The sequence below is a fragment of the Nelumbo nucifera genome, chromosome 4, assembly GCF_055504915.1.
Source record: "Nelumbo nucifera cultivar China Antique chromosome 4, China Antique-T2T, whole genome shotgun sequence".
NCBI classification, from domain to species: Eukaryota; Viridiplantae; Streptophyta; class Magnoliopsida; order Proteales; family Nelumbonaceae; genus Nelumbo; species Nelumbo nucifera.
This window is the reverse complement of record NC_142652.1, coordinates 58,559,996-58,584,907: the sequence shown is the minus strand read 5'-3', so window position 1 is coordinate 58,584,907 and position 24,912 is coordinate 58,559,996. Positions and strand designations below refer to the sequence as shown.

The following is a 24,912-nucleotide window of genomic DNA, read 5'->3' as shown; positions in this document are numbered from 1 at the left end:
GAAGATCCGAAACTAGAGCAGGAGGAAACACCCAGCTGTATCCCACTAAGTTGAGGAAGAAACACCAAATCTTCTACTAAAAGGGGTCAGCTGTTGTAGAAATGCACAAGGGCAGCAGTTATTTGGTCAGTTTGGGAGGAAAGAAATTCTAGAATTTTTGGGGAAAAGGAGGAACAAGGAAGCACTGATTGAAGTCATAACTCTAAGAGTGGTTCACTGGATTAAGACTCTCAACTTGTTTTCAGACTTTAAGTTTGACGATTTCTTTAGGGCGTGGGGAGCTATAGAAGCATCCTCTTCTAAAAGACAGATTGCAACAGTGGACTGGTCTCCCCCACCTCGTGGTTGGTTTAAACTTAACTTTGATGAGAGTAGTGTGGGTAATCCAGGCCCTACAGGAATTGGAGGATTCATCAAGGATGATGAAGGTAATATATGTACCTTCTTCTCAGGCCCAGCTGGGCAAAGTGATGTTGCATCAACAGAATTCTTAGCAACTGTCTATGGGCTTGAGAAAGCAAAGGAATTGGAACTAGAGAGGCTAATTGTTGAAGGTGATTCCAAAATAGTTGTGGATTGGTTAAAGAAAGGGGAAGGAATTTCATGGCACCTAAGGAATAATCTTAGGAGGTTCAAAAGGCTCTCCAGGGATATGTAATTCAAATTAATTGGATTAGAAGATCGGCCAACAGTTTGGTGAATAGTTTAGCCAAACAAGGGGTACATAGACACTATGTTTTGGGCTCAGCTGTAATTCTGGGGGTTGAACGGTTGGTGTCTATTTGTAACCTTCACAACTACTTGTGCCTCTTTAATTAATTTAATGAAATCTTCTTCTGAGTATTGATCAAAAAAAAAAGAAACACCAGATCTTTCTTTGTTATTGGGCAGTGCAGGAATAGCCGAATAGGTGCTCCGCCATCACGCCATTATTGAGGCAAAGAGGGCAAACATGAGGGGAGATACATATGCCTTTGAGCTTCTTCTGTAACACATCACAAGTGTTTATTTTTTTTAAACAAACCTCCTATACGAAAAAGGAGACTCTGGGGGGATATGAGAACACCAAACCTTCTTGACCGAGAAGGTGGAATCCTGTAACACATCATATGCCTTTGAGCTTCTTCTGTAACACATCACAAGTGTTTATTTTTCTTAAACAAGCCTCCTACACGAAAAAGGAAACTCTGGGGGGATATGAGAACACCAAACCTTCTTGGCCAAGAAGGTGGAATTCTGACCATTCAAAACTAGAGGCTTGAAATAGGAGTTGGTAGTGAGCTTGCCATTTGGGTTAGGTTTCCAAAGAAGGCCAGGGGTAGTGGGGGAGATGTAGGCCTCACTTAGAGAGATAAAAGGTCTGCAATTCATGCAAGTTCTACCTCTCTCAAGTGCCTTCTGACGTTTAAGTTCCAATTAGTTCCTGAGGGTGAATAGTTGAGGCAAGTGGAAACTGTGGCCTCTTGGGATTGGGAAAGGTTTAAAATCCTGGGGAAAGAGAGTGTTTCCCCCCCCCCCCCCACCACCAAAGATCAGCCCAAGACTTAATTTTGTTCTTGTTTCCCACCAGATATCTAAGAAGATCAGTAAAGAGAGAGCGGATAGAGGAAATACCTTTCCAGGGATTATCTGCTTTTACCCAGTTCAAGTGGACCTTGTCATCCCAATCATTGGCATCCCTCCCATACTTGTTGTTGACGATTGCTGTCCATCTAGCTTCAGGCTCAAGGGGATATCTCCACAGCCATTTCCCAAGGAGGGCAATGTTCCTTTCCTTGATGTGTCCTACCTAGTACACCGGCCTTCTTTGGCCTAGAAACCTGCCTCCAGTAAACTAAGTGGCTTTGACTCCTCTTGTCACTGCCCTCCATGGCTCCATCCCATAAGAAATCACACTAAAGCTTCTCCAACTTGTTTTTTATTTTACCCAGAATTTGAAAGACTGAAAGAAGTAGTTGGCAAGTTGGAGAGAGAAGTCTTGATTAACATAAGCCTACCTCCTTTAGGGAGATAGTTTTCCTTCCAAGTAGCCAATCTTTTCTCACACTTCTCCACTACCAGGTCCCAAAAATTTTGGTTTCTTGGGTTCCCACCAAGAGACATGCCCAAATAGGAAATGGGGAGTCATTCAACTCTACAACCTAACAACTCCTTGTACCTATCTAGGAGGGGTTCATCCACATTTATTCACACAATACTGCTCTTGGAGAAGTTAACTTGAAGCCCAGTTACCAGATCAAAATATCTTAACACCTGCTTAAGGTTGGATATGTTCTCCCAATCAGCCTCCAAGAATAAAATTAGATAAGAGACTTGAACTCATTCCCTTCCTACATCAAAGCCTTTTAGCAAGCTTAAATCTCTCACCTTCTCAATCAAATGACTGAAGATGTCAACAACCAATGTGAAAAGTAAAGGGGAGAGAGGGCAGCCATGCCCTGCTAGTGCTGAAGTAACCAGCTCGTTCTCCATTTATCAGAATCAAAAACCAGGCAGAACTGATTCAGCCTTTGATCCATATAACCCACATGTTGCCAAAACATCTCAGGTGTAGAATCTCTACTAAACACTCCCAACCCACTTTATCAAATGCTTTCTCCAAGTCCAGTTTAACTATTACCCTTGACTTTCCTCTTTGTTTTCTGTCTTCTATGCATCCGTTGGCCACTAGAATACTATCAATAATCTGCCTCCCTTTCACAAACGTGTATTGGTTGTTTGAAATTAACTCCCTTGTCACCTCTTCCACCCTTGTCGCCAAGACATGGGCTAAAATTTTATACAAACTCCCCACCAAACTGATTGGTCTGAAGTCCCTTACTTCCAAAGTGCCCTCTTTCTTAGGAACTAAGGTAATAAAGGTGGAGTTGTCGCCTTTGTCCACAACAGCTAACTGGTAGAAGTCTGAAAAAACCTCTAATAGGTCTGATTTGATTGTATCCCAGCATATCTGATAAAAGAAAATAGGGAACCCATCTGGCCCAAGGGCTTTATCACCATCCAGATTAAACACCACTTGCTTCACTTCTTCCTCATCAAAGACTTTCTCTAACCAAATCTTCTTTTCCTCTGACAACTTAGAGCCGTCCCAGTAAACCAATTGAGCTCTACTAAGACCCTCCTTCGAATATAATGCCTAAAAGAACTTCACTTTAATATCTGAGATTTCCCCTTGATCCTCTACTTCTCTTCTGCCCCACCCTCCACTTTGAGATAAAATCTTCCCCCTTCTCCCTCAAGCCTAGCTATAGAAGAATTTAGAGTAGTTATCTCCCTCCTTCATTCATCTCACTCGAGATTGTTGCCTCCAGAAGATTTCTTCCTTCCTTACAAACCATTCCCACTCCTTTCTTAGATCTGCCCTTCTTTTTCTGCCCTCTTCATCCAAACTTCCACTTTGATCCTTCTGGTCTAAGTCATCTAACTCCTGGATCAACTTGTTCTTTTCCTTCGTATATAGTTTAGATTCCTCTTTACTAGTGCTTCCTATATTTGTATGACCAACATTTCCACCAACTCTAAGATTTTAAACCTTGATTATGCGGTTAGAAAGTTATCACCATAAGTAGGTTTCTGAAAGCAAATCATATAAAGCAAGAAATCAGATAGAATTTCTTATAAGAAATTCAAAAACAACCTTACAATGTGAATGCAATGTGGATTATGGAAACGTGTAACAATGAAATCCAATATATAATCTTACAATGTGAATGCAATTTAAAGCCCCATTAATTCAGACCAATCAATAATAACATTGAAATACATTTGACTAAACGAAAAAATATGGAGTTACTCTTTCTTCCCAATTATACGATCCACCCAAATATCCAGAATTCCAATTCAATCAATTGTATTTCCACAGAGTCCATTAATCCACATCATGGTAACGTTAAATCACATTTTAGCGTGTACATAATTTATTCAACCAAAAACAAAAAACAAAGACCAAGCAAAGAAAAGAAAAACCGGAAACCTAGTTCTTCTTCAGAATTCATTTCTGATAAGCGATCACTTTATGGGATGTCCCACGGTTTGGGCTCCGGAACCGCAACCACCATACCTTCAAGTTCCGGCTTCAAAACCACCTGGCACCCAAGCCTCGAGTGTATATTCAAAACCCTGGACCTTGAATTCCTCTTCAAGACGTACTCTTCATCATAGGACCGTGGAGGAAGCTTGTCGAACCATTCCTGCGCAATGTTCACCTCGCATTCTGCCGAGCAGGCGTCGATCTCCTCCAGTCTGTGCGATGCAGGGTCGATCAGCCCATTGTTCGCCAGTGTCCTGAGCAAGGTCTGACCCGAGAGGCCGACGATCTGGCGCTTTTTGCCGTCGATATCGATTGCGAAGAGTTTCACAATTCGGTCAGAAACTTTTGCAGAAGCAGAAGTGGCGGAAGATCGGATGAGGAGGGTTTTGGCGGGGAGGGAGAGCGAGGAGTTTCGACAGATTTGGGCGGAGAGTCGCCGTAAACTGGCTATTGCCATAGTAAGGGATCTTCAAGATTGCTGCAAGCCTGGAATGACCCTCAGTTATTGTCGAATAATGTTGTTTAAAATAATTAATTTTTATTTTAATAATTTCAAATAATTTATTAATTTAGTAATTTGGATTAATTACAGGAAAGTACCATGTAACCCGAATCTGAATGACAGCCCCAATAATATATTAGTAGCCCCGTATAAACCGCATCCCGCCTCTGAATTCGACATCAATTCGATTCATCCCCATTTCGTTCCTTCCACCCCATTGGCACCTCCTATTTTCGTTTATATCATCGATCAAGGTTGGTACTTAGAACTCTTTCCCCGATCCTCTATCGACGACTCGATGTGAAGACCGGATATGTGAGGCGCCCAAGTGTGAATAGCAGATCCCGTCCCCTAGATGTGGGTGTTCAATATGTCATTGCCTTGAAGTAACTATCATTGTCCATGGATGATGATGACATTTTGCTCAAAAAACCTTGTAGTTTGACTACAAGGGCTCGATGGTGAAGCCGTTTAGATTTTGAATCTAGGCCAAGTTTTGTTTCATTGTGGATCAGAGAGAGATGGGGCCCATGTATAATGTTAAAAGGGACCCATTTATTATTTTTCTATTAAAGGAGGAAAGTAAAGTGGAACCACCTATTATTTTTCTCTTAAAAGAGAAATTTTCAAGTGGGTCCCACTTATTATTTTTCTCTAAAAAGAGGAAAGCTAAAATGGGACCAACCTATAATTTCAAGTGGGACCAACTTATATATTATTTTAAACATTTATTAATTATATATTGTGAGCATTAAAAAACAACTCACTTGGGCTGAATTGGAGTCGTCAACCATCATTTGAAGGAATTGGAGGTGATGGGACCTCCGAATATGATTTTCAAAAATATTGTGAGTTTAGCCATAGCAAGGATCATTGAAGTCATCTCAAGCGGCTCAGCCTCAAGGGGGTGAAAACAACTTGGCTCATAAGGCCTATGCCCAACAGTTGCAAGTCGAGCATAGGTCACCAAAAAAGCAGAAGCCAGAGGAACTCATCTCGTAGACGATGGCTCTTCAGCCAACACACTATTATATAACACCTTTGAGAAGATGCAGCTCACCCCAGATCATCTTTAGCCTATTAACATGCCCCTTATCAAATTTTCTAGAGTGGCCATACAACTAAAAGGAAGAATCACCCTACCCCTCATAGCTGGGACAAAGCCTCAGTACGTCACCAGGATTACAAAATTCCTAGTCGTGAAGGTTGGCTCACCTTACAACACTATTATTGGCTGACCAACCCTTCACGCTCTCAAGGTCATGATATCTTCATACCACCTCGCTATGAAGTTCCCCACAAAACACAACATATGAATGATCAAAGGAAACCAATAGGTTGCTAGGCAGTGCTATGTTGCAATGCTAAAAGGCAAGAACATGGAAGCCTTGCCGATGGAAGGGCTTGACCTCTAGAATGAACTCGCAAGCCGAGGTCAATCATTGGAAGACCTCATCACTATACCCTTAGATGAGGCAGAGCCCGAGAAAACTGTACAAGTAGGGTCTCTCCTCCCTTAAGACTGCCTTTTTGAATTGGTAAACTTCTTCAAAGATAATGCCAATGCCATTGCTTGGTTACCACTGATATGCTATGAATTGATCATTCAGTCATTACTTATATGCTGAGTTTGGACCTAGTTGTAGGCTAGTTCAGCAAAAGAAGAAAAACTTTGCACTAGAACGTTGGAAAGCGATTAGCGAGAAGGTGGATAAGTTACTAACGCCAGCTTCACCAGAGAGGTACACTATCTTGAATGGCTTTCTAACATGGTCATGGTTAGGAAAGCTAATAGGAAATGGTGAATATGTATTGACTTTAAAAATCTCAATAAGGCCTGCCTCAAAGATAGTTTCCCTTTGCTGAGAATAAACCACTTAATTGACACCACCTTAGGTTACGAACTCCTTAGCTTCATAGATACCTTCTTCGGCTACAACCAAATCAATATTCACCTTGGCAACGAAGAGAAGACATCCTTCATCACCGAGTATGGCACTTATTGTTACAAAATAATGCCATTTAGATTGAAGAGTGCAAGGACCACATACCAAAGACTGGTGAACAAGCTATTCAATGAGCAAATCAGCCCAAAATGTTGAGGCCTATGTAGATGATATGGTGATTGTGAGCAATGGAAAATGGCTCACTTGGGCTGGATTTGGAATTGCCACCCATCAGATTTGGAAATGGAGGTGATGGGGCCTCTGGGAATGTTGTTTTGTATTAATAGTGACTTCGAAACCCAAGGTTACATCAATCCGGGTAAGACTCGGATGGGAGAGGGAAGGGGTTAGGCACCCCTTTCCCGGTCCAATAAGTGGGGCCCACATGGGATTTCAAACAAGCACAAACAACCAATCATTCAATTAACTAAGAGCACAAAAAAGCAAAACAAATAAGGAATGAAACATCACAAGGAAATCGTCCTTAATTATACTTTTATTTTATTTTATATATTGTATTATTATTATTATTATTATTATTATTATTATTATTATTATTATTATTATTATTATTATTGTTGTTGTTGTTGTTGTTGTTGTTGTCTTATGGAACCCTATTTATATTTATTTTGAGAAGTTATTATTTTTTATTATTTAATTTTTTATATTTTTGTGTTTTAGGATCTTTTGTATTTTTTATCTTTCTCCTTTTTTCTTGTTTTTTACATATACTTTATTTCATTTTTTATTATTCTTTCCTTTTTAAAAGCTTATTTCCCTTTGTCACCTAAAGATGTTGGAGTTTATTGAACTAATCTCTCATATTTCACCTTTTCCCAATTTATTTATTTTTGTTTTATTTCCTTTTATTTTCTAACGAGTTAATTTGATTCCTCTTGACTAATCATTCTTCTCATTCAGAATTTGCAAATGGTAGGATCATCTCTGATCTGCTATCTATTTTCCCACCATTATTTTCTTCTTCCCTCTCTTTCTTTATATTTTTCATTATTATTTTTGTTTCTGATTAACTATGAAGTTCAATGACAGAATGTTAGACATAGTCTTCCTCAGTCAACAAAATACTCAATCAACTTAGAAATCCCTTACTCAGTAGTGGAACTAAATAAAACTTACATCTAGATTGATCCTAAACAGAGTCAATATTACAAACTATTATAATAAAGTGATTAAAAAATAAAGAGCATAATAGGATCTGCAAATCATCTTCCTTATTCAAACAAGATTTAATCCTACAAGAAACAGAAAAGAAAACACAATGGAGGTAAACAACAAAGCTATTGGCGATATTATCAGAGATGAAGAAATCAATGACTCAACTAAGGTCCATTTGGTAGAAAGTTCACACAACATTAGCAGGAGGAGTAAAAGCCACGACAGGTCTAGGTTGGCTTTAAGAATCTCACAAAAAATAGTTTAGTGAAAGCCTCTTTACCAATTCTGGTGATTACCCAAATACCAACAACTTGCTACCTCATACCAAAATGATGGTAAAAAAAAAAAGAAAATAACATGGGGGGATTTAATAACAATTAGACCTACCTTATCTTATTTTGGCCTGAAAATGAGCAATACAGGGGGAAACTCTAATCTGTGAACAATAGCTCAAGTGATGACAGTGTCGAGGGGACGACGAGATCCATGAAAATGGTAAGAAGAATCACTGAATATCCGATGACAATTGCTCCGAGTGTCGTCGCTATGAAGAGCTTCTTTGTAACCGGAGCACAAAGAAGGTCGATATTGTAAGTGGCGCAAATAGGGACAAGAGAGTGGAGGAAGAAGAAGAAGAAGAGAAAACGAAAGAATAGGGAGTGAAAGAGATAGGGTTATGGGTTATTATCGTTCGGGTATCATTGGGTCGAGAGCTTGCGGATAATGAATAGTGCTTCTGTTCAATGGTGACAAAGGAGCAAAAGCAAAAATGAAGGAGAAGAGAGAGAGAGAGAGAGAGAGAGAAAGAGGAAGGGACAGTCACTAGTTCAACACTGCAATCGAGAGGAAGGGGGAGGTGAACAATGGATTATCTTCTCATTAGCCCAAATTAGAAAGTTAGGTCATTATTAATATTAGGGCTAAGGGGCAATTTCATAAATTTTGGGAAATTTGAGGGTAGTTTTTTGGCAATATCACGAATTCGGGTCAAAACCAGTCCAAGGGGGTCAACCAAGGTTCTGGTTCAATGATAAGGGGTTTTGGGTCAATGATCGAGGAGTCACGATCATAAAGAGGGGTTTCGCATGTGTAGGCCTGGGGGTTCTTGAATAGTCTAAGGTGATCGGTAGGGTTTGATTGGCCCAACCAGGCCTAGACCGGGCTGATCTAGAAGGATGGTAGTTTAATTGATATGAGGCTTCAAAATGGAATCTTGGTAAGATGAAGGGGCAAACGAAGGCAATTTTGGGTGAACTTTATAGGGTAGGTATTTTGGATAGTCTGAGGTTATTGGAATCCTGTCAATCCCGGATTAGAAAGACTTGGAATCCTGTCAATCTAAAGTCTCGAAATAGAATCTCGGTGCGGTGAAGGGGCAAACAAAGGCAATTTTGGGTGAAACTTCACAGGGTAGGATCTTTGAAAAGTCTGAGTTGATTGGTAGGGTTTGATCAGCCCAACTGGGTCTAGATTAAGGTGATCTTAAAGGATAATGGTTCAATCAATTTATGGCTTCAAAATTGAATCTTGGTGCGACGAAGGGACAAACAAGGGCATTTTAGGCTGCAATTTTATAGGTGGGTATTTTAGGATATCTGGGATCTTGTGGTAATTCCCGATTGGTCTAGGTGGGGTCAAGATCGTAAGAATTTAGGTCAACAAGATGATTCATAATGGAATATTGGTTTAATGGAATGACAAATGGAGGAACCTGGGGTTGAAACTTTACGGGTATGTGTTTTGATGTATCCAGAGTTTAGTGGTGTAGTTTGATCGGTTCGGATGTGTTAAGATCAAGGGAATCCGGGTTCCAAGTGTTTAGGCTAACGAAAGGTATTGAAATGGAATCTTTTCTTGACGAAGCGGTAAACGGAGGAACCATGAGCTGAAATATTTTGGGTAGTTTTTTTGAAAGGTCTTGAATATGATGGTAGTGTCTAATCTGAGGGTAAAAGTGTAGATAGGGATTGATCGAGACCATCGAATTTATATTAAATAAGTTTGATGGTGGATTTGAGGGTTTTGGGGCTGAAAGTCAGGTTATTTGGGTTTTTTGTGTCTCGAGGAGATTGGAAGAGTTTGATCGAACATTCTGGGTGAACTAGGGGTCCAAGTAGCGGACCGAGCAAAAATCAAGTGCTAACAGTTGCCCCTCTTTGTTGTGAGGTAGGAAACTATGAAAACATAAAAGACCAAAAGAAGCGCATAGAGATTTTTACAAAGGTAGGATCGGATGAGGGGCAAAGAAAAGAAAGAAGAATGATTGAGACGAAGAAGAAGAGGTCAGCTATTTGTCAGGAGGTGAGAAAGCATAACATTGACATCAATAATGTCATGTGAAGATGAAAACAACGATAAAGCCTTGATTAAAATTGTGATGTATTAGCATGGCAGAAAATACCTATGTGCTATAGAGCAAAGAAATCAGTGATTTATGATGTGCTAAAGTGGCACAAAACCTATACACTATAAAGCGAAGAGCTCTGATCTATAATGCACCAAAATGGTAGAAAAAGCCATGTGCAATAAAGCGAGGAAACTAGTGGTTTATAATGTGTCAAAGTGGTAGAAAAACCCATGTGCTATGAAGCAAAAAATTCTGATTTGTTGTGTCGAATGGTGGAAAAACTTGTGTGCTATAGAGCAGAAAATTCTAATTGTTAATGTGCCAAAGGCAGAGAATTCATGAGCTATACGGCAAAATTCATGTGCTATAAGGTGGAAAAACATGTGCTAGTAGTGGAAAATCCATTGTGATGTGCCAAAGACAGAAAACTTGTGTGTTATAGTGCGAAAAACATTGCTTTGTAATGTGCCAAAGGCGGAAAACTTGTGTGCTATAAAGCAGAAAATTCTTATTTATGATGTGCCAGATGGTGGAAAATCTATGTGCTATGCAACGACAAATTTTGGTTCATGATGTATGATGTGCTATATGGTGGAAAATCATGTGCTTAGTGGAAAATTTTGATTTCTGATGTGCCAAAGGGCGGAAAAATCAAGTGCTATGCAATAGAAAACTCACATGCTATAAAGCAGGAAACATGTGCTATAGAATGGAACAACTCATGTGATAGAAAGTGGAAAAACTCATGTGCTATGGAAGCGGGAAATTCAGATGTGATAAAGGTGAAAAAGCTATGTGCTATGCAGCAAAAAAACTCATGTGATATAAAGCGGAAAAATATGTGCTCTAGAGCGGAACAACTCATGTGCTATGAAACGGGAAATTCTTATTTATGATGTGCCAAAGGCGGAAAAGCTATATGCTATGTGTAATCACCGTAGCTAATGTAATCGGCTTGGATCCCAAATAGTTGGTTCAATCTCCGAAGGTTTAAGAGAATGGCGTTAAAGAGAGAAGAATATGGAGAAGAATTATTGCATAGAATGATGGAGAGGAGGGAGAGAGATGCTCTAAGGAACCTTAGGATTAGGGTTATCTATCAAGTGGGGGAGAGTTGCTCTCCTTTTTATAAACGGGATCTTGAGGCTATTAGGAGAAGATTGCAAAAGAGATCTTTCCCTATTAGGGAAGGGAATCTTTATCCTTGTGTCAGCTATCACGCAAACTCCATGAAGGTTTTGCTATGTGTCTAACGAAACTTTTTAGGAATAGGGTTTCCATTCCCTAAGGATTCTCACATAGCACATATCTACTACACCTTTCCATGAGTTCTATTATTGTCACATGTTAAGACTTTTGATCGAATGATGTGTTCAAATGTCTCTATAAGAGATCTTTAGTGAATTTCGTCGCAAGTTGCCGCAATTGTGCAGAGTGTGAATCACCTATGAACATATATTGTTGGCTTTGTTTTTGTTTATCGTTCATCACAACATGAGCTGCCATTCTATGCTTATCGTAGGATATTGTTAGTGTGGTGAGTTTGTCATAAAGTTGTGGTATCCTTTTTCACCCATCGCTAGTCTCAAATAGCACACTATGCTCACTGTAGGTCCTAGAACGCATTTCATGCTCATCGCAATTTGTGCTCATCGCAAGTGTGTTACCCTTACATCACTTTGATAAAGTGTCATTGTGCCATTATAGAGGTATCCCGGTTGGGATTTCTCCACATCTTCATCGTAGTCCTAGTGATGGTAAACTACATGTACTTACATTAGCCCCCCTGCTTATTGATGAAAGTATTCTTATCAATAAGCATCCTTTGTGGTATGCATTGCTCGTCTAGTGTCATGTAATTGTAATTAAATGATTGAGAACTAGGGAGTTGATTGATTTGTTATTGATTACGGCTTAGTGGGTGTTGCAAAAGGAAGGAAACCTGGTGATTTTATACTCTGTTGGAATGAGGTCGGGCCTACTTGACTTGTAATCATTTTTTGGGTCGTTTAAGTCATGTACATACTATCAAAGGTGTAAGTGATGGTAAAACCGTAAAAGCGTTTTGTAAGGCATAGTTATGTGTTTCCTCTAATTTAGCCCATTGTTTCTTGAGGGAAGGCCTTTTGTCAAGAAACATGTCCATTATGACTTGTCATTGTGAGTTTATAGACCCTTGTTTCTTGATGGAAGATATTCTATCAAGAAACATTCAAGAAAGGAAAAGTTGAGTCTGGTTTGCAACTCCCCAATTAAATTCTTTTGGGGTTGGGTTGAGCATGTTTTGTTGAAAGGTACATATAGAACCTTAAGTGCATGGATACATGCCTAAAATCATTGGAACACCAAAATGATTGCACAACGTTGTCAATAAGTATATGTTGCAAGGTTAATGTGATTGATGTGTTTCTGGTGGGTTTCCAAGACTAGGAGAGTTTGAAGATAGTTTGAAGGTAAGTCAAACTCATAAGGGACATCGCATGAAGTAAACTCTACAAAGAAACATGACGCTTACCTCAACCGCCTTGTTTAACAATATCTCCTAGACAGAGTTCACAGATTGCTAGGTCCATGATGACCAATCTCCAAGGAGGATCATCCTTATTGTGAGCTATCAGACAAAGCCCTCCATTAATAAGCTATCGCCTGCAAGATGTTCTACTTCAATCAAAAAATGGAATGACAAATAATAGGCTCCTCATCTTGGGGCGAGTCGCTAAAGCGTGGTGCAACCTGGCGAGGAGGGACGCTTGAGGGCTCCTGGGCTTGGCAGTCCCTCACTACAACCTTATTTGGGGGCCTCATATCCTTTCCCCCATCGTCAGGCTACTTCTGTGTGGCATTCTTCTTCTAAGTGCCCTCAGCGTCAACCTTCCCTTTTGTCACCTCCTCTAAATGTCTCTGAGGCATTACCTTGACAGTCAATCCTTTCTTGGCAGACTTTGCCTTCTTGGCAATCTGCGCTAACAGATATGCCTTTTGTCCTCTCTCCATTTTTGCATAAGAGAAACACCCAACCAACAAAGAAAACAAAACTCAAGTCATCAAACTACAAACAATGAAATTGTCCCTACCAAGGGGGGCAGGACTAAGGCCGGTCTTCACCAAGGTCTCCTCCTTCACCAAGGGTCCAACGTGAATTATCCCGCCTAATCGAAGCCAATTCAATAGTGTCATCTCCTCATCATTGAAATGTGGCGTAATCCTCTCAGCCACCACATCTGGGTTCCCCCAACTAGACCCAAAGGACCAACCTTAATGGCACCTCATGAAAAAAAAAATCTTCTTCTTCCAGTTGTAAACAGACAACAAGTTATCCACTACTTTACCCCATCGGTTTAGGAAATACCAAAGCCCCTCACCCTTGGGGTGCTTCCTCAGAGCAAACAAGTTTTGGAATATGATCACCATCATCAGAACCCTTTGGTTGTGGGCTACTACCAAGACAACCACGATGGTCCTAAGCTAACTAAGGGTAATCTTGTAGTGGTTCAAGAACTTAGGGATAAAAGGAAATAGTAGGAAGTGCAACCCAAATTGCATGTAGTGCTCGTGGACACACACCTCACCCTCCTTGCAAAATCATGGCTTGTTCCTAACCCAAGGGACTCTATCCTTATAGTCTTCAGGGATGAAGTACTTCTCGGCAAGGTTCATAATTTCTTCCCTACCAAGGATGCTATCTAAGTCGAAGTGTGTTGTACGTTCAAGTCTAACACCTTGTCCTTCGGTCCCTTGCTCCTCCTCATCAGACTCCCCCTTGGCCTCTTCATCAACGAGCACCAAACACACCACCAAGGCATCGATCAGGGCATCACCCCTTAGAGGCATCACAATAGGACCTCCGAGAGCGTCGCCCCTTAACCTTGTAGACCATTACTCCCATCAATGGAGTCCTCACTCCACTAGTCACGCTCGGCCCTGCGAGCCATAACCCTCCTCTATTAGACCTCCACCTTGAAAGGCTAAGAGGAATCCACAAAACTACTACTACTACTACTACTACTATCCTACGTAGGAGTACTACTAGGGTTGCTCTAGTTTGGAAGGGAATAGGCCTTGCGATCAGAACCCAAAGTGGACATGGTAGAAGACAAGGTCTTACCTAAAAAAGGTGAAATAAAAGGCTTGAAAGGAAGTGGAGCGCTAGCTAAAGTAGTTTGAGAGCTTCAAGCAATCACATGATTAACAAATGATGGGATTCCCCCCCTTCTCCTCCTTTGTAAAGAAAAATAGATGGTCTAGATCTTTTCCATCCAACAATTAGTAGCATGTCGCCTCCACCGCCTTCGTCGATAGCGACCATGTGGCACTAACCTTGGAATACGAACCATTGGGTCTGATTTCAATGTAAGTACATGCGGTCCTCATCATCCGTTGTCATAATCGCGAAGAAGGTACTAAAATAGAACCACATGTATTTGCGATGAACATGGGATGCCTCCTGAGACCTATGATGAGAAATGAACAGCAACTAAGACTCACGATGAGCACCAAACAATACCATCAGGCCTGAGACAAACCCAACTTATTACTAGCGCCTCGCAAGGAACACACAAATGGTAGCACACGCTGTAACAAATAGTGGATAGATCTTGACGCCAACAACACTTGCCTACAGGAGGAAGGTTACCATTCCCCTTGGCCGTAACAAGCTGTGACAAGGCACCCTGGAGACAACCAGACAGACACCCAAGCACGACAGTTAGACCCAAAACCTTGTCCTTGACACGTGGCCACGAAGAAACCCAAGACAAGGTGTAGCCTGCATGCATCGGGTGAGAATCCTCAAGGAAAAGGGAGCTTTGTCCTTAGAGGGTCTTGTCAGACACATGGCGAAACCCCAGTGGCATTCCTTTGACAATCAACATAAAGATGAAGATTCCCTTTCTTAATGGGAACCAAACCCTTTTTGGAATCCTTCCCCCTAAGGTCTTGGGATCTCGCCTATAAAAGGGGGGGGGGGGGGCGCAAGGTACGATGGGGACACTTCCTTCAACCACGACTCTTGTTGTCATTGAGCCTTGTTGAAAACCCTTCATACATACCCAAGCCTTACACAATAACCTCAGCTTTGGCCCCTCTCCGTCCTTTTAGGAGATCACCCTTTCTAGCACCATCACCACACTTACAATAGAATCTCTAGTTCCATCCCTGACCACGGAGAATGGATGCTTGTAGAATCAACCTTTCCCCCACTCTCAAAGAGCAACACAGTGATCCTGAGAATACTAATATGGAACTTGAGGACCAAGATGTCCAAGAAATAGTCGAACAAGAAGACATCAAAATCTTATCTCACAAGGTTTATAGTTTTGAAACCCGTTTTGGTCGACTGGAGCAACTATAAGCCGAGGTGAGGAGCACCCTGTAACTACTACTTTAGAGGTCAACCACGCCTGAGCACCCTCTTTTCGTCCTCACTGATCCCCTCGTATTGACACCCCCTAGCCATCCTGAGATTTTGATCAAACGACACCCATTGCAAACCGACCACCCATTCGTACCCAACATGGCCCAAAGGACCCAACCCTCTACCACCAAGCAAACCCACACAGTAGTGCACAACTTAGCAATGGACGACACACCTGCTAGTCGACTAGAAATCAAGGATACGTATAAGGCTTGATAGAGGAAAGTCAAAACAAGAGCTGCCTTCATGCTCCATAAACCTTATTCCAATCGTATCCTATACAAACCATACCTAGTCGGTTATGTTCCACAGCAACAATGGCCCCAATATGACGAATAGAAAGGAAGCCCACAGGAACATGTCAACAAGTTCGAAGACGCGTTGTGGGCATTCATCTTGGACAGAGATCTAAAAGTCTAGGAATTCTCCAAGTCCTTGACTGGACCGACATATACTTGGTTCATCAATTTGACAGCTTATAAAGAAGTTTCTATCCAAGTGGTTCACCCTTGAACGGAAACTAACGATGGTGGACCTCCGCAATAAAGAACAACACACCAGGGAAGATCTCTTGGCCTATGTCATGCTGTTTTAGAAGCTGACCCATTCAGTCTTCGAGGAATACACAATTGAGAAGAATTTCGTGAGAAATGCACACAAGGAATGCACCTGACCTATAGGATCGGAATCAAGAATGTTGAGGTAGAGACCTTCAGTCAACTTTGGAATTACGCTAAAAGGACAACATGGACGATAACAACCCCCGAAATGACAACTGCTACACAAAGGCCGCTCTACACCAAATCGAAGGCTTATGTGGTTGATCACAAGCCTCTCAACGCAAGGGGGCCCAACCAAGCACTGTACTACCATGGTGGAGACTGATTGAATAACTCATTACCGCCACCTCCACTAGCGTTCGCCTACAGCAAGAGCAAGGTAATTATGATCATGAACAAGCTGGTAGAGGATCGTGTTATCAACCTGCCACCAGTGGTGCAATTACCACCAGTTTCCCAACCACAACCTCATGGACTACTTCTCCTTACGACGACTCTTTGCATAGAAGGTCAAGCTAGATGATTATGTCAAAAGAAAACCCACCCAAGTAGAGACCAACCCCCTTCCCACGCACTCGCAAGGAGGAAGCATCAATGTTGTCGGGACGTTAGGACACGGGGGTGCAGACATGATGATCTAGTGATTCGAACAAAGGGTCCAACAGTTCTTTAACAAGCAAAATGCGAATAGCACAATCCGGAGACTCACTATTAGAACATTGGTAGAAGCCTTTAGGAAGCCATTGGAACTGCATCACATGGACAAACTTAACATTGAATTCACAATGGAGGACATGCTCGCAACTGATCCACACCACAATCGTTCCTTATACATAATGACGAAGATAGGCGGATACAAAATGCAATGGTCACTGATCAACCAAGGAAGTTCCATGAACCTAATCTCTATGCACACCCTAAAGATGATGAATATATAGAGTGACGTTGTCAAAGGTTTACCCACAAAGGTCACAGACTTCAACAGTAATGCGTCCACCACGGAGGGTTCTCTCATGTTGCCAGTAGCCATTGGGCCCTTATTGATTGAACAAGAGTTCCAGATGATTTCAAGAAAGACCACCTATTATGTTCTACTAGGGCGCCCACTAATACACGGGTTGGCGTTAGTCCCATCCACTTACCATCAATGCAAGTACAAAGGCAGAATCATCAGGATCCTGACTACCTATGTCCCATTTGAAAGATCGGAATCCCACCTACTGGAAGCAATCCACTATATAGAGCTTGCTGAAAATGGGGAGACCAGAGTAGCAAAAGTGGAAGCGCTACGATTATTGGAGCATTCGAATAAGCCTCCAATGGTGACAAAAAGAAAGAAATGGTCCAAGTGTGTGCGGATGACCAACGAGGACGGAAAAACTATAATACAATAGTCGAGGAATATGAAGAAGGGGAGCCCCTACTCTGAAGAAGTCAACTTTGGCGGTATGATTATCCCTATAAACTTTTTTCCGTTCATATGTTAATGGTATTGTAAAAATCGAGTCTATCAATAAACATATCATGACTTTACCTATAACACAACAAAAGCATCTTGTTAAACGTACATCAAATAATAACATCGGGATGCCTACATCACCAAAGGAAAGAAACTCATTGTAGCCCTCAATTCGGGATGCTTACCCCAATTCACCTCAAACACCCAATTAAACCCTTCTGATCCACCCAAAAAACCCAACTTTCAACCCAAAACCCTCAAATCCACTGCTAAATCTATCCGATGCCAATCCGATGGCCCCGATCAACCTACACCTCAACCATTAGATTAGACAATCATCAGACTCAAGACCTCCCAAAAATACCATACCAATCAACTCAGAATGTCCAAAAACCCCACCCTATGAATTTTCAGCAAAAAATACCCTCATTTACCCTTTCATCTAAAAAAATTCTATTTTGGCCAATCTCACTGGCCCGCACATGCACAACCAGTCTTTATGGCCAGAACCGATCTTAACCCCTTGATCATTAACCCAACCCCCCGTCATTGAACTTAGAACCCCGGTTTGACCCTTTGGACTTGATTTGACCCAAGTTTCCTAAAATTACAAAATACCCCTTGAAACCCCCAAATTATGGAAATGCCATTAAACCTTTTATAAATCCAATCCAATGTTTGCATTCGCCCTAATCTACTATTCCGCACGGTTCACCTCCTCTTTCATTCGAATGCAAACCAGAGTGGTGGCGGTGATTCCTTTCTTTACCCATCCCTCCTTTCCCTTATCCCTCTCTCACACTCTATTTCTCATTATCATCATCATATTCTTCTTCTTCTTCCAATTTGGTCTCTGCCTCTGCTATTTTTTCATCCGCCACTGCAAACCGAATCAGCGGCGGCAGTGAAATCTTTTTTCTTTCCATTTCTTGGGAAAATTTAACGTCTTGCCCGTCTGCCTCCCACTCACTCCTTGCAAGCGGCAGACCTGAACTCTCAATCACACAAAGGATTTGTAATGGCAGAGCTCTCTCTATTCTCACTCAACTTCGGCTAAGTCTCAGTCGTTGGTGATTTCCATCATTTCACTTCTATTAAACTGAAGGTCATAGTTGTTTAAAGGTGAAGAAGCCATAGCCATAATAGATCTGTGTTCCCCTACTTCATCAATTCATTTTAAGGCCAAAATTCCAACCTAGGTAAGCCTGTCACTGAGATTTGAGATTTGTTAGTTTGTTCAATTGTTTTGTTAAGTCTAGGATCTAGAAGGGAGAAGGAGAGCCAACGAAGCAGGTTTATCGAACCAACCCCTATAAGCCCTAATATCGACCCAATTCACTGTCGTTTTCTTCCTGGTATTTTGATCAATATAAAACTATTTTGAATCTCTTGATTATTCAGAGATTGTAATCATTTTTTTTATTTTCTTTCTGCTTTCTTTTTCCATTAATTTCTTCTATAATTGATTTCTTAGTTGTTATCGTTAATGGTGTGGTAGTTCATTTCATCTTGAGCCCTCTTTATTTTGCTTTGAAAATTTCTTTCTAATTAAAATTTTGATGTGAATCCTAATGCAATTCCCCTTCTATTAGATTATGTTTCCCTATTGTTTGCACTGTCTGCTATGGTTAAAACTGATATCAATCTGTTTAGTTTATGCTTAATTAGTTTAGGTGGTGGATCCTTAGTTTACTTATTTATTTTTTTACTTATGTGAGTTCTTAAGCTTGTATTAATGTTTTGGTTGCTTGTTATTCTTGCCTAGTTTTAAGGAGATTATAGTAAAAAAAAAAAAAACGAAGATGAAGAAACGAATCAAATAAAAAAAAATAATAATAACAAAATTAGAAAGTTGAAAGTATATAATAATGAATTTGCTTGGGGTTTGGACAAATAGCTTAATAGGTAGGATACATTTACAAAGGGGAGTAAGTGGTCAAAGTGGTAAGCAGAAATAAAAAATAAATTAAATAAAAAACAAAAATATAATAATAAGAAATTTTTTAGAAAATAAAAGGGTAAATTCTATAAGAACAAGTAAACAAATAGGGTAGTATAAACAAGTAATAAAAAATAAAAGAATAATAAAAAGAAAATAAAATAATGGAAACTAAAAAATAAATAAAAGTAAAAATTAAAAAAGTAAAAAAATAAAAAAATGGAATAAAAATGATAATGATAATAATAGATGGGTAAATATAAAGAAGGAAAAAGAGAAAATAAAAGAATAAAAAAACAATAAAAATAATTAAATAAGTGGATAAAATGGAAAATAAAAAATTATTAAAAAATTACAATAAATAAATTAAGTAGGGTAGATTCTTTGTTGTTGGTTTATTTTTAGTTCGTTACTACCTATATCATTGCTATTCTCATAATTAATCACTTGCGATCGTGCTTGTTTCAAACCCCATGTGGGCCCCACTTATTAGACCCAGACCCGGGGGAGGTGTGCCTAACCTCTTCCCTCTCCCATCCGAGTCTTTCCCGAACTGATTTAGTCAGTGCCTTGGGTTGTTGGGAGTCACTATTTAACTAAAATGTATTTTGATGCCATTCCTGGAGGTCCCATCACCTCCATTTCCTAATTTGATGGGTGGTGATTCCAAATCTAGCCCAAATGAGTCATTTCCCGATGCTCATAGCTGCTGTACATATCGGCCAAGTTAGAACAAGAGGAGAGAACCAAATTGATTGAACTTCTGAAAGGTATTGAACCCTCGCCCACATTACAAAAAAAATGTGGGTAAACAAAATTTAAAAACTAATAAAAGTTTGTGAGGTGGACTGAACTCTAAATTTTAAAAGTAAAAATAAACCAATCTTTGTTGTAGCTTGTAGGGTGCATTTATAAGGTTTACAAGAAACCAATTTCAGGAATTCTAGAAATGAAACTGGTATTGCTCTAACCAATATTTCGAAAACTAGATCAAATTCTTTTCAATCCTCAAATATGAATGAGTATGGAAAAAATCCATCCCTAAAGTTACTAGACGAACGCTTACATTGAATCATGACACAACCCACAGGCCCAATGCATGAGGCTTAGGGTCCTAACGGTGTCCTCCTTGGGGGACAACATAGAATGTCTTTGGGTTGCAACTCAGATGGGTTAAGTCGAGTCAAGGTCATTCATAAGTCATACCCCAATTACCAACGAGTTGCTGAACTTCCTTAAGCTAATATAGTATATATTTGGTTTTGTGGGCATTTATTAAAAAAACGTTGTTATATAGGCTTGGTGTTTATTGCATGGAAAACCATTGTTTGGTTTCACCATTTATCAAATAAACACTAAAAAATTGAAATACTTTGGTTTATGTGTCTGGGGCATTTGGAAAAACGACAAATTCATGTTTCTCTCAATGCATAGGCATTTCTTGAAATGGAATGCTGATGTGACACTTTATTTGAGATGAAAAGCAACTTCATGGAGTGTTACTTAAAATGCCCATAAAATATCCAACCAAATAGAAAAGTAGAAAGCATTTAAAGTAGTGTTTTTCAGATAAATATTTGTCTAATAAAGTGCTTCTCAAGAAACTCCCATGGAACCAAACATACACATAATTGCATGTATGCATGCATATAAGGCATATATAATATATTTGGATTGGATCTAATTGACAAATGACAAAAGCCTCAATTCTAACCCTAATCAAACTTAAACCTGACCCAACCCAATCTAACATTTTTTTTTTTCATATTGGATGTGGGTTAATCCAGCCCAAGTTTCACCCCTAGTTAGGCTAGCTCAGAACAGCTAGTTTCACAGGATCATGCAATGGGCTGCCCTTTTAATAGCCCACTAGTGAGGTTTTCAAGCCAAAGCCCCCTTCTAATCAGACACGTGGCATCCCATTTTTACAAGAAATAGAATTTCAATTCAACTGCCCACTTTCCCATTTTTATTGGAAATAAAATTCTATCCACATTTTCAGGAAATAGTAATTCAATTCATTCGTTGGTAAGCATACATGCTTACTTTTAGGAAAACAAAAAAGTAAGCACACGTTGCTTTCTTTTAGGAAAACAAAAAAGTAAAGACACGAGTTTGTAATTTTTATTTCCAGTGTTTCAAAAATGTTATACCAATAATAGTAATTACCAATAGCAGTAAATAACAATAATATTTATTGACAAAATTAATCAAAATTATATTGATTAACATTATTTATTACAATATTCATATAATTTAATTGCGAATTTTAATACTATTAAAAATAATTTTAATAGTATTTATTACAAAATTAATTTTTATTTATTTTCAGTATTGATTTTAAATTAGTTTGAGTGATTTACTTATAAACCACTTCTTTAAATGCTAGAAATATTAACAGTAACAGTATTAAATAAGAATTATTAGTATTTATTAACAATATTTATCAAACTTATATTTATTAAAAAAATAAATTTATTAACAATCTTTATTAAAAAATAATTTTGAGTATATAACAATATTAACAGTCCTTTTTTCATTATTATTAATTATTACAAAATTACAAAATTAAAATTGTTATTAATTATCATTAATTAATTATTAGTCCAAATTAATATGTATCATTATTATCACTAATTAATAATTTTCAGTAATTAAAATTAATAATTAATTACCAATCTGAATTAAAACGGGTAATTTCAGCAAATAATTTTAAGTAATTAAAATTTTCTATTACCCATTTTTTAATAATAAGTATTATTAATATATTAATAATTATAAAATTAGTAACAATAATGATAATATTATTCTTCTTCTTATTATTAAGTAATTAATTTATTGTAATTTTATTTTTTGGTTAATTAATTAAATAAAAATTGTTTTTATAATTAATTTAGTTTAACGATATTGAATAATTGAAAGTTTTAATAATTATCATTGATGGTGTGCGATCTGCCTACTCCTAGCTGGAGGGTGATCTAAACTCCCAATGGGCGGTGAGCTGGATCGATTTGCAAAATAGTGTATCAGAGAACCCGGGGTAGCTAACCCGGTGAGGTCGCTCGGATGCTTAAGTTAGCGAATCAGAGATTTTAAGGTAGCCAAATGTGAGAGAGCTGGAGAGCTGCGAGAAGTAAATTGCGCATTTACCTGGGACTCAAGGGCTGATGCCCTTATATAGTTGGGTTGCAGTGGTTCTCACGAAACGCTCCCGGAATCCTTGGCCAACGACGTAGGGGTCCGTTTCGCTTTGGAAGGAGGATAACGTGCCAATTAATAAGGCTTGTCGTTTTCCTCCGATTCGGGCGGGATGAAGATAAGGCCTACGGTTATGCGTCGTGATCCTGAAGGGTTCAGAGACAACTGGCAAGCTTCTAGAGAGGTAGGTCACCAGGTCGACAACAGGGGCAGATCGCCAGGTCGCAAGGTCAGCGGTAGAGGCAGGTCACCAAGTTGGCGGCAAAAGTAGGTCGCCAAGTCGGCGGTAGAGGCAGGTTGCCAGGTCAACAGCAGAAGTAAGTCGCCAGGTCGACGACAGAGCTAGGTCTCCAGTTGGGACCTCATTTTGGCTAAGGCAAGTTGTCTTCTAGGTGATGCTGGGATGTAGTCCAGCTGTTCTGATATGCCATGTGTCATGATGTCAGTGGAGGGCCAAATTTGCCCTCATCAATTGCCCCCCCACTCCCAAGTTGAGATCAACTCAGTGAAGGGAGTAGATTCGTGCTTTTAGCCTATTACCAACATATTTTGAGGCCGGCTTAGGTGCCCTTGATGCTGAATGCGGTTTGGATTCCCCTTGCCATGTGTGTCGATGTTGGAATTTAAATAGCGGGTCAGTGTCACAGTTGCACTGTGTCAGTCCTCTAAGGTGTTGGTTGTCTACTCCTACGATAAGCCACAAGAAGCTCAACCTGTAGGGGCAGCTTTACTAACTGCAGTTTGCCAGCTCGCACGGGAACCTTGAAAGGCTCAACCCATAAGGGCGACTGCAGTCTATTGGCCGTTGACTCTTGCGAGAGCCATGGAGGGCTCGACCTGTAGGGGCGACCTCGCGAGCAAGGCTTACAAGGCTCGTTCGAGCTGATTATGTGTGTCGCTAGGTCGGTGGGAGTAGGTCGCGAGTTCGGAGGCAGGTCTCTAGGTCGCCAGATCATCAGAATTTTGACAATCTAGTTTTGCTCTCAGCACCTCAGCCTACAGACACCTCATCACTTCGGTAGGACTGACCTGTGAGGGCGGCTCCACAACCTGCTACCCATCAACTCCCACGTAAAGCATGGTGGGCTCAATCTGTGGTGCGACCTCACAGTTTGTTGGCTATCAACTCCCACGGGAACCATGGAGGGCTCAACCTATGGGGTGGCCTCACATTCTATTGGTCATCAACTCTCGTAGAGAGCATGTAGAGCTCGACATATGGGGGTGGTCTCACAGTTAGGGAGACTTTGTTAGGGCAAGACTGCGAGAATTCATCTAGGCTAATCATTTTGCTTCTACCCCCTAGGGGGTTCTTTCGATCGAGCATTGTTGTTGTTGCTTGAAGATGTTATTACTTGAGACTCAAAGAATTGGGTGAGAAAATAGCCTTTTCTATCATTTTCCACAGGCGGCGCCAATTGATGGTGTGTGATCTAGCTATTCCTAGCTGGAGGGCGATCTTAACTCCAAACGGGCATTAAGCTGGATTGATCTGCAAAATAGTGTGTAAGAGAACTCGGGGTAGCTAACCTGGTGAGGTTGCTCCGATGCTTAAGTTAGCAAATCGGAGATTTTAAGATAGCCAAATGTGAGAGAGCTGGAGAGCTGCGAGAACTAAATTGCGCATCTACTTGGGTCTCAGGGGCTGATGCCCTTATATAGTTGGGTTGCCGCGGGTCTCGCGAAACGCTCCCGGAATCCTCGACCAACGACGTAGGGGTCCGTTCCGCTTTGGAAGGAGGATAACGTGCCAATTAATAAGGCTTGTCGTTTCCCTCCAATTCGGGCGGGATGAAGATAACTTCTACGGTTACACGTCGTGATCCTAAAGGGTTCGGAGACAACTATCAAGCTTCTAGAGAGGTAGGTCACCAGGTTGGCGACAAAGGCAGATCGCTAGGTCGCTAGGTCGGCGGTAGAGGCAGGTCGCCAGGTTGGCGGCAGAGGCAGGTCGCTAGGTCGGCAACAGAAGTAGGTCGTCAGGTCGGCAGTAGAGGCAGGTCACCAGCTGGGGCCCCATTTTGGCTAAGGCAAGTTGTCGCCTAGATGATGCTGGGATGTAGTCCAGCTGTTTTGATATGCCATGTGTCATGATGTCAGTGGAGGACCAAATCTGCCATCATCAATCATTATTAAAATCTTTTTTGATTATCTTTAATTAATTATCAATCCAAATTAATAAGTTTCATTATTATCAGTAATTAACTAGTAAGTAAGGGGAAGTTAATAATTAAAATTATTTATATATTGATCATTAGTTTTTGAATATACTAAATTTTCAAATTTAAAATTATTTGATAATTGCAATTATATGTATTCATATTCCTCAATAGAGAAGTAAT

General features: G+C 40.1%; 1 protein-coding gene across 1 annotated transcript; it reads right to left on the bottom strand.

Annotated features, from left to right (window-relative positions):
- Window positions 1-3,824: 3,824 nt before the first annotated feature.
- On the bottom strand, window positions 3,825-4,769 carry LOC104589562 (uncharacterized). The gene is made up of 2 exons (XM_010247911.3): window positions 4,631-4,769; window positions 3,825-4,516 (listed from the first exon to the last, which is right to left on the bottom strand). Exon 2 carries the CDS (start codon window positions 4,485-4,487, stop codon window positions 4,014-4,016), a length of 474 nt encoding a protein of 157 aa, XP_010246213.1. The 5' UTR covers window positions 4,488-4,516; window positions 4,631-4,769; the 3' UTR covers window positions 3,825-4,013.
- Window positions 4,770-24,912: the final 20,143 nt, after the last annotated feature.

Coding starts and splice junctions, on each gene's coding strand:
- LOC104589562 (XM_010247911.3), bottom strand. CDS start 4,487: ATGGCAATAGCCAGTTTACGGCGACTCTCCGCCCAAATCTGTCGAAAC.